The sequence below is a fragment of the Cryptomeria japonica genome, chromosome 4 (assembly GCF_030272615.1).
Source record: "Cryptomeria japonica chromosome 4, Sugi_1.0, whole genome shotgun sequence".
NCBI lineage: Eukaryota > Viridiplantae > Streptophyta > Pinopsida > Cupressales > Cupressaceae > Cryptomeria > Cryptomeria japonica.
In genome coordinates this window covers 237,292,218-237,302,788 of record NC_081408.1, presented here as the reverse complement: position 1 = coordinate 237,302,788, position 10,571 = coordinate 237,292,218, and the positions used below count along the sequence as shown (strand labels likewise).

Sequence of the window (10,571 nt, the reverse complement as noted above, 5' to 3'; positions counted from 1 at the left end):
ATGGAAACACTGTTTGAAGCAAGGATTGTTGATTGCTGACTGTACGACCAGTGTTTGCTGGAACGGTAAATGGTCAATGCTTAGGTTGGGTTTTATGGAGAGGGCTTCCTAAAAAGTAGAGCGGGAGCAATTGAGATATTTTAGGAAAATTTTAAAGCTGGTGGTCCCATGAATTTCATAGTGTAATCCAACTTAAAAATTTAAGGAAGGGTGGTCTCATGAATATCTTTCATGCTATGTGCATAATAAAAACAAATAAAAATAATTCATTTTCTTATTCATTTCCCTCCAAAACTATTTTCTTATAGAAATTAAATTTAGATTTTTAACAAGTGGCAAATAACACCCCTAAGCTGGTGGGACAATTTCTAGCTCCACCCTTTTTTCACCCACTCAAATTTGCATCCCCTTTCTCACCCACTCAAATTTGCATGCCTAAAAGATAGGGCTTCTATTTTTATGGAAAAGATTCCAAATAATGCTGCCGCCTCTTCCTTAAAAATAGAGCTTAAGCCCCCCTCATAAGACTAGGCATGGGTCCCATGGAGGGACCTTAAGCTCTATTTTTAAGGAAGAGGCGGTCCCATGAAAAAAATACTTTTTGGCTACGGGATTAATTAGAATCTTTTCCTAAAAAATAGAGCCCCTACCTTTTAGACTTGAAAATCTAGGCTAGTGCTAGTGAAAATGGGGTGGGGCTAGACACTTAGGAATGTATTATGCCATTTGTCAATTACATAAATTTTACAAAAAATACTAAATTTGTTTACTACCAATTTACTTAAATTTAGGAGTTTAAACTTAAGTTAATTTGCACTACAAAGTTCATGACATCCTTAAATTTAGAAGCTAAAGTGCAAAAACAAAATTCATGAGAGGGCGAGCTTTAAAATATTCCTAAAAAACCTCAGCAACTCAGCTCTATTTTTTAGGAAGCCCCCTCCATGAAACACCACCCTAATGTGTCCTGGTTAAGCCCAGTCTATTTCATCTCGAATATGAAACCACGTTAGTTGACTAATCTTTCATCTTAATTTGTTTGTGGTTCATTGTTCCCCAAGGTTTTTCTTGTTTACAATCCTTCTGTTTCCTCAGTTATCTGCTCTTTGACTTGCCAATTTATTTAGCTAGTCTGTAGGTATCTGGCCTCTGAGGTTTTGTTTGGTTGGATTCGGTTATGGAGCAAGTGTTTCCAAGATACCACGTTTTTATAAATCACAGAAGACCTGATGTCAAGAAAACACTGGGCAGCCTCATCTACCGCGCTCTTAAGAGGATTGGCCTAAGAGTGTTTCTTGATGAGCAGGAACTGCAAACGGGAAATTATTTAACCCCTTCAATAAAAACTGCCATTAGTAATTGCACCGTACACGTTGCTATTTTCTCTGAAACATATGCGGAATCTTCGTGGTGCTTGAATGAGCTTTTGTAGATGTTGGATTGTCATGGCGGCAAGCTTATCCCAATATTCTATGGCATCCAACCTTCTGACCTGCGATATATTCAAAACGGAGCATATGCTGAAGCCTTCAACAATCATAAAAACAAGGGCAGGGTTGAGTATTCACTGGTGGAGAGATGGATGAGTGCTCTAACCAAAGTATCAGATGTTTCTGGTCTGGTGTTCAGCAAGGTCAAAGAGTAAGCATTCCTAATTCCTATAACCTGCAAATCTATGGTGATAGTTATTATTTTAAAAAAATTCATTTCTTTTAGCTTTTTCATGATGGATCATCAGTGTGACCTGTTGATCAATAATTTAGAGAAACGATTCCAGAAATGAAACAATCAGCCTTTTTACTTTATTGTTTGGTTACTGATGTTTATAACAATTTTTTTTTTCATGTTTTAGTGATCTTGGGGAGTTTTTAGATAGAAGTGTGGACACTGTATTAAAAGAGGTGACGGTGGAAGCACTTGATGTTGCTATACACCCTGTGGGACTCCATCAAGCTACAGAGCACTTCCAGAACAAAGTTTTGAATCAAACTACAGTGAATGATATCGTTATTGTGGGGATTGTGGGACTTGGTGGATCGGGGAAGTCAACTCTAGTTACTCATCTTTACAATACAAAGCGTTCCAAATTCAGTAGATGATGTTACTTGTCTGATGTGAGTAAGAAGAATTTACATCTTTACAGAAAAGATTGCTTACTGATCTGTTGGGGTTTCAGCCGTATTTGCATATTGAGAATACCAGTTGAGGGAGGAGCTTGCTTAGAGATCGTCTCCGAGGGTTCAAAGTTCTGATTGTTTTAGATGAGGTAGACAATACAGAGCAAATAGAGAATCTCTTATTAGTAGTGAAGGATGTCCTTGGAAATGGAAGTCTGATTCTTGTCACCTCTCGTGACAGAGATTTACTTGCACGCTCTCAAATTAAAGTAATGTATGATGTCCAACTGTTAGATATAAAAGATGCCCATGAGTTATTTTGCTGGCATGTTTTCCATGAGCCCAAGTCGCCCCCAGATTTGCAAGACATTGTAGAGGAATTGGCCAAGATGTGTGGTGGCTTTCCGTTGGCTTTGAAAGTTTTAGGTGGGCAGCTCTCTAGTAATGGTGATCGAAGCTACTGGATGAGGCAAGTGGAAAATTTTCGCCAACAATTGCCTCATAACATTTTAGACAGGGTACTCAAAGTTACCTATGATTCTCTCAAGAACAAAGAGAAAGAGGCATTTTTAGCCATTGCCCATTTCTTAGTAGGAGAAGACAGAGATCTAGCTGTGCGGGTTTTGGATGGATTGGACCAGAGTGGCTTCGACTGCCTTGAGGTTCTCCATCACAAAGGCCTTGTGCAATTCGAAAATGCAGACGTCGACTTCGACATTAACATCCAACACCGAATGTATCTGTTGCCTTTCCTCGAGCGAACTGATCGAAAATCTGTATGAATTACTTAATCTGGAAGTTCGCTTTGCTCACACCTATAGCCTTAATACAATCCTTCCAACTGTTTTATAATTCCCGGTCCTAATCATGTATTTGTTTCCAGATGCTAGAGTATTTGTTCATGAAAAATTATATTCGTGAGCCTTTCTACATAGATTGCTGGTGCAGACCAAAGGGTAGCTTGCGAATAAGAATGAACGGTTTAGTCAGAGACTTGTCTATACAAATTGGCAGACAAGAGTTTCCCCTTCGCCTTTGCTGCTCAAACGATAAAACGATCTCTGCGCAGGTATTTTGTCTCAACCCACTGTGCTCTGTTTTTTAATTTTATTTTTAAATTGGACGTTTTAACATTCTGGACACAGGGTTCTTGAAATAATTGATCTCCCTCAGTTAGAGTTAAGGTTTACTGGTCTCTGTGAAGTTTATTTGGGGCATGAGGTTGGTTTCATCTTTTTGTTTGATTCAAAGTTCCCCCGGTTAAGAGCTAGGGTTTGATAGATCTCTACGCTGCCAATTTGGAGCATGATGTTGGTTTCATTATTTCTTTTTTCAGGGACTATGCCGTATGCACTCGTTGTAAGCTATTCAGCTTCAATAATAATTCAAAAGCTACTTTAAACTGTTATATTTCAAACTTAACTGACCCTGTTTACATTTTTTATTCTGGGCAGATGCAATCAAAGCCCTACTCTGTACGAGGAATTCATGGCAATGAAGATCACAAGAAGCTTCAACTGCCCGTCTTCTTAGATAGTCAAGATATATGTGGATTAAAACTTGTACTTCTTCAAGATTCAGGAATTCTACATCAATTTAATAGTGTAACTGGAGATTTGATATGGCTTCGCCTGGGTAAATTTAACTGCAGCGACTTTAATTGTAGAGAACTTTCACTAAGAAATTTAAGAGTATTGGAACTTACTAGTGTTAATTTTGAAGGCTTACACAGATTATCTGATGAGTTTGAGGTAAATGCCCTATATTTTAAAGTCCCGGTTGTCCACTATTGTAGGTCTTATTCCTGACAATTAACACATTACTTCAACTGCAGGATCCTTCTCAGTTACGAGAACTGACCATTAGCTGCACAGAAATCTCCGACACCATAATCTTCCGTAGAAGTGCTCCTCTAGCAGTTACAAGCTATCACCCTTCAAGCAGCGGGTTCAATAAAGTATTGCTACACTAAGACTTATCTGAAAAGTGGGTACGAAATTTGAAGTTGCAAATTAAACCAAATAAACAGTTAGCAAGCTTAGACTCATTTAAAGAGCATGTGGAAAAGCTAAACGTGAAAAACAAGTCATCTTCAGATTCAGGCCTAAATAGTTTCCAAGAGTGGTTAGGAAAGCTGAAAAATTTAGGAAAGCTAGCTTTGAAAAATATCAAGGGTTTGGTATCACTGCCCATTAAATTTGACGAAGCAGGAACTCTGAGACATATAGATCTATCTGGCTGCAGTGATCTGGAAGTTTTGCAACATTCTTTTACTGAATTGTTGCAACTTCAATATTTAGCTTTGAGAGACTGCTGGAGCCTTGTTATCACAGATTTGGATAAAATGTCCACTCTTGAGTTCCTGGATCTTCAGGGCTGCTTTTCGTTCAAGGATTTGCCTAGAGGAGCCACAGTTCAAAAATCTCTAAGGTATTTAAATTTACTTCATACCAGTCTCCAACAATTGCTTGAGCATATAGATCAACTAGAAAATCTTGAACAGCTATATATAAGGAGCCAACTGGTAACATGTTTACCACAATCTCCTAATCATCTGAGCCGGCTAATAGAGTTGACTCTATTCTAATGCTTCAATCTCTATGATGTGAGCAAATCTGTTGAATTGTTGGGGCATGTGGAAATATTACGGATATATGACTCCGGAGTTAGGGCGTTACCAGAGGAAATTACACGGATGAATATTAAGATTTTGGACATACGGTGTTGTCCAAACATTGAAGGTTTTCAGATGGAAGTGAACTTGCCTTTCGAAAACTTACAGGTCCAGAGTGAGACAAGTGAAGATCATGGCACTAATGTTGTTGATCCGCTGTTGATCCGTTGGCAATCAGAGCTACTCAACCTAATCGTGTAAGCTGTCTAACAAGTTTGATGTTCTGGAATTCTTACATCTAACAAAGGTTTGTAACCCCCGTTCGTTCGGGATTCGTGCAGACGCTTCCTTCCAATATATCATCTATCTTCTGTGGAGCAACACTCAATAAGGAGGATGTTGATAAAATGGTGCGTGTGTATTTTCAAAATATAACAAAATTTAGACTCTTCATGTGTGTCTCTTTATTATTTATGAAATTTGTGATACATGCAGGACGCAGATGCACACAGCTTTTAAAATGTTACAGTAACGGACATCCCCCAACTGTTAGTTGTTAGTTTAGTAGCTTGGACAGCTGTTTGTCCATTTGCTAAACTAGCTTACATATATTTTAGCTTAATCAAATATATATATAATACGTCGAGAGATATCTTTATAGAGGCGTCTATTAGAGTTCAGGTACATGATAAAAATAGGCGCCTCGATAAGGATATCTCTCGGCATATTATATATATTTGATTAAAATCAAATATATGTAAGCTAGTAGCAATCGCGGCGCAACATGGGAAATAATAAAAAAATTCAAATTTAGAACTATATAATATTATATTATTAATGTTTGTTGCAATAATATGTAATATTATTATTGCAATTATTATTATTATTTTCTATTTGTTTGTGTAACAATATTAAAATATATTATTATTATTAATTTATATTATTTTGATTATTATGATATTATTTTATAATTTATTAAAAATAATATTCATAATATAAATTTAAAATATTTTAAATGTATTATATTATTATTTTAAATTATTTTTAGTTATAATAGTATTAAATGTATTATTAAATAACTAATTAGATATAATTAATAATTAGATATAAAGTTAGGTTTTGGGCCTTTATCAGGTTAGGGTTAGGGTTAGGGTTAGGGTCTAGATTAGAGGGAGTTATAGTATTATAGATAAAATAATAGTTAAATTTGGTTTTAGTTAACAATTAGAGTTATTAATGTAGGATAATACTTGGGGTAAGGGTTGAGGTTCAATTAGAATCAATATTAGAGTTAGGGATAGGGTTTAATTAGGATTAGGGTTAGCATTACAACTAAATTAAGGTTAGAGTTAGTGTTATAACTCGGGAAGGGTTAGGATTTAAGGATAAAGCATGTTGTTAGGTTTTCGGCTATATAATAGAGCTTTGTTTGAAGGTTAGTGTTAGAATTTAATTAGGGTTATAGGTTATGTTAGCACAAAGATTGGGGATAACATCAAGCATAGGTTGGATTTACAATCAAGGTTATTTTAGGGTTATGGTTGAGGTTATAAAAATAGGGTCTAAATAGTAATTGCAGTTAAGGTTAATTTTAAGGTTACGTTATTATAAGGGTTCAGTTATAGTTAGTCCTAGAGTTTAATTATGGTTAGAATTAGGGTTGTTATTGAACTACATTATGGTTAGGGTTAAATTAGTATTACACTTCAATTAGGATTAGGGTTTGGGTTGGATTAGGGTTAGGATTAGAGTTTAATTAGGGTTAGGGTTAAGTTTAGGGCTAGGATTCAATTATGGTTACAATTGAGGAAAATGGTTAAGTTTAAGAATAGGGTTCAATTAAATGCTTAGATTAGGGATCAAGTTATATTTAGGGTTCAAATATATGGTTAGAGTTGAGTTTAGGGTTATCATTTAATTATAGGGATTAGGGTTAAGGGTTAAGGGTTAGGTTTTGGGTTAGATATATAGTTAGTTTTAGGGTTAGAATCCATGAAAAGTAGGTTGTGTTAGTTATAATCATCATTTTGTGGGTTAACAGATTGGGCTTAATTTGCAAAGTAGCAAAATGACAAAGTCGCAATCAACTGTGTATGTTCATGCGAAACTGTGGAAGTGCTTAAAACTTTGCGTTAATCATAATCGTCATCCAATGGGTGAACAAATGGTTTGACCTGTGAAGTCTTGAAATTGTGAAAGCACATAACAACAGATGGTATAGACACATGTAGTCACGAAATTGCAAAAGTGCTTAACACATTGTGTTAGTCACAATCGTCGTTTGTGCGGTGGTGGAGAATACATTTAAAAGGTTAGGGTTAAGGTTTTGTGTTATGGTTATGGTTAGGGATATGATTATCATTAGGGTTAGGTTTATGATAGGTTTGGATTATGGTTTACATCATGATTGATGTTAGGGTTGACAACATGGTTAGGGTTATGGTTATAATTCAATGAGGATTAGGGTTCAATTAGGATGAGGGTTAAGTTTAGGGTTAGGGCTTAATTTCAAGGTATATTTATGTTGAGGGTTATATTATGGTTACGTTCTAATTATGGTAAAATAAGGTTATTTTAGGGTTCAATTAGGTGTAGGTTAGGAATATTGCCAAGGTTAGGGTTTGATTATGATAAGGCTTTAATTATACTCAACGTTAGTATTAGATTTTGATTTAGATTAGAATTAGGGTTATGATTAAATTGTGTTAGGGTTAGGGTTAATTAGAATTAAAGCTCAATTAGGGTTATGGTTTGGGGTAAAATTTAATTAGGATTAGGTTTCAATTAGGGTTAGAGTTTAATTATAGTTACATTAGGATTATATTCTATATAAGATATAGAAAGAGGGTTAGGATTGTGGTTATAAATATAATCCAATCCTAATTTAAGAGTAATAATTAATTAATTGAGGGTTTAAGATTTATGAAATAATTTGAAACATTTAATAATTTTTTTTTAAAATATTTAAATAATAAGTAAATATATATATTAAAAATTTATTTTATACATTACCATTCTTTAAACCTTTTATTTAAAAAAAAAAAATTGCATAAAAATTTATAGAAAACTATTTTATAAAAAATTTAAAATTTTAATACAAATAGATTTTATGATCTATTAACATATGATAAAAGAATTCAAACTCAACTAAGAGAAAATAAGATATAAATAGAAAAATCATATTATATGATAAATTATAAATTGCATTTTAATAATAAATATTTTATCTAAAATATTTATGTGTATGTAACATTGTTTCTTCCAATCTAGAAACATCCATTAAAATTTAGAAACATAATTTTAAGTTTTGATATTTCTAAAATGAAAATTAAATATTATTTGTGAAATATTTTGGTAAACATGTAATTTCGATTTTTTGAATTTAGAAACATTACATTTTTATGTTTACTATTTAGAAACATAGAAAATCTTATGGATGCTTCTAAATTCAAAATTAAGATTATTTCCTTCTCTTTTCTATCACTAAGACTATTCTTAATTTTTTAAAAGAAAAATAATTAACAATAATAACATTCTATTTAGACAACAATAACTTGCGAAATATAAAAGTTATTTGTTTACAATTGGATTTTTTATTAATAGCAGCATCCAATAATCCATGTTTACAAATATAATATAAGTATAGGTGAAGGAAATTACATAAAATGAAATACAAATGGTGAATAATTAATCAATCAAGAGAGTTATAAGAAATAATTTTCAATTTTAATATGATTAAATTTTATGATCTATTAACATATGATAAAAGAATTCAAACTCAACTAAGAAAAAATAAGATATAAATAGAAAAATCATATTATATGATAAATTATAAATTACATTTTAATAATAAATATTTTATCTAAAATATTTATGTGTATGTAACATTGTTTCTTTCAATCTAGAAACATCCATTCAAATTTAGAAACATAATTTTAAGTTTTGATATTTCTAAAATGAAAATTAAATATTATTTGTGAAATATTTTGCTAAACATGTAATTTAGATTTTTTGAATTTAGAAACATTATATTTTTATGTTTAATATTTAGAAACATAGAAAATCTTATGGATGATTCTAAATTCAAAATTAAGATTATTTCCTTCTCTTTTCTATCACTATGACTACTCTTAATTTTTTAAAAGAAAAATAATTAACAATAATAATATTCTATTTAGACAACAATAACTTGCCAAATATAAAAGTTATTTGTTTACAATTAGATCTTTTATTAATAGCAACACCCAATAATCCATGTTTACAAATATAATATAAGTATAGGTGAAGGAAATTACATAAAGTGAAATACAAATGGTGAATAATTAATCAATCAAGAGAGTAATAAGAAATAATTTTCAATTTTAATATAAATAAATTTTATGATCTATTAACATATGATAAAAGGATTCAAACTCAACTAAGAAAAAATAAGATATAAATAAAAAAATCATATTATATGATAAATTATAAATTGCATTTTAATAATAAATATTTTATCTAAAATATTTATATGTATGTAACATTGTTTCTTTCAATTTAGAAACATCTATTAAAATTTAGAAACATAATTTTAAGTTTTGATATTTCTAAAATGAAAATTAAATTTTTATGTTTAATATTTAGAAACATAGAAAATCTTATGGATGCTTCTAAATTCAAAATAGTATGTTGGCTTGATTGCTACTAGTTGGGCGTGAGATTCTCTTTTCTGTTTGTATGATTTTATATTATACAACTCAAATGAGATTATATTAATTGTGGAGGAAAAGGATTTCATATCAATGTAAATATCTATTTGATATTACAATTTACTATCATTTCTTGTTCACATTTTCTGTGGACCTGCCTAATAGTAGCATGAAAGATGTAATGGCTATGCTAAGTTGAGTACTAATGTTGAAGGAAATGCCAATGTTACATGCACTTTTCTGCAGGGATTCGGGCCCAAAAACAACCATGCTTGGGATTCTCAAGAATACTGGTTAAGTGGTTGTGTTCACCGAAGTCCATTGCAGTGCTCTCTCACTAATTCTACCGATGGTTGTTTGGAACTGAAGGGCAAGCACTTGGCCGAGCTAAGGATGCCAACATGCCTCCCTAGACAACTGCTTGTGCATGGCCTTTTGGCTCAGTAGCTCATCTACTCGCCTTCAAGATATATAGGGTTTGCTTCACAACCCATTGAAACTTAGAAATTATCTAGTAGACATGCATGCAAAATGTGAAATCATAGAGATAGCTACAAAATAGACACAATTTTGCAATTCTTAGCTACGTTGAGAGAAAGCCATGGGCCATACATACCTGTTTTCAAAGTAGACTACTAACACGATGCCAACCTTATCAATGCAACTTGTATTTCGATCTTCATCCAAAACGCAAACAAATTATTCTCAACATACATAGAATGCAATGAAAATAAATTATTCGCAGAATAAGAGGATCTCTGCACCTGTATTGGATATGCTCTTGTTTGAAATGGTATTGCATCTGCTCTTGTTTCAAATGGAATGGGTAAGATTAGTTTTAGAGACAAGAAATTTCCTTTATTGCTTTCTTCCTTCCACCAATGGTTGCATGCAACTGCTGCATGTCATCCTTGCATGTAACTGTTAGATCTTTGGTCCACGAAGCTACAAGCAGATCAGGTGGTGCTTGGTCCATATAGCTAAGGCGATCACATTTCCATTTTCTTTAGTTTATACATGGATGCCTTCACTCCCCCCTGCTGCGACTATAGGAACGCATCTCAGCGTAATAATTAGTAAGTAATTGTTTGCTAACAAATGTAGTTAGAGTTCAAACAATTTTTATTAATTATTTGACTCTTTTTAGAAACT

General features: G+C 32.6%; 1 protein-coding gene across 3 annotated transcripts; it reads left to right on the top strand.

Moving 5' to 3' along the window:
• The first annotated feature begins 972 nt into the window (after positions 1-972).
• On the top strand, positions 973-5,133 carry LOC131064795 (protein VARIATION IN COMPOUND TRIGGERED ROOT growth response-like). 3 transcript variants are annotated; one of them, XM_057999068.2, is made up of 5 exons: positions 973-1,641; positions 1,853-2,893; positions 3,001-3,186; positions 3,572-3,752; positions 3,952-5,133. In XM_057999068.2, the coding sequence occupies exons 2-5, from the start codon at positions 2,390-2,392 to the stop codon at positions 3,981-3,983; spliced, it is 903 nt and encodes a 300-aa protein (XP_057855051.2). In that variant the 5' UTR covers positions 973-1,641; positions 1,853-2,389; the 3' UTR covers positions 3,984-5,133. The 3 variants fall into 3 exon arrangements, with proteins under 3 accessions (XP_057855051.2, XP_057855050.2, XP_059075738.1); XM_057999067.2 differs by having other exon boundaries at positions 3,572-5,133; XM_059219755.1 differs by lacking the exons at positions 3,001-3,186; positions 3,572-3,752; positions 3,952-5,133 and having other exon boundaries at positions 1,853-2,389.
• The last annotated feature ends 5,438 nt before the right edge of the window (positions 5,134-10,571 follow it).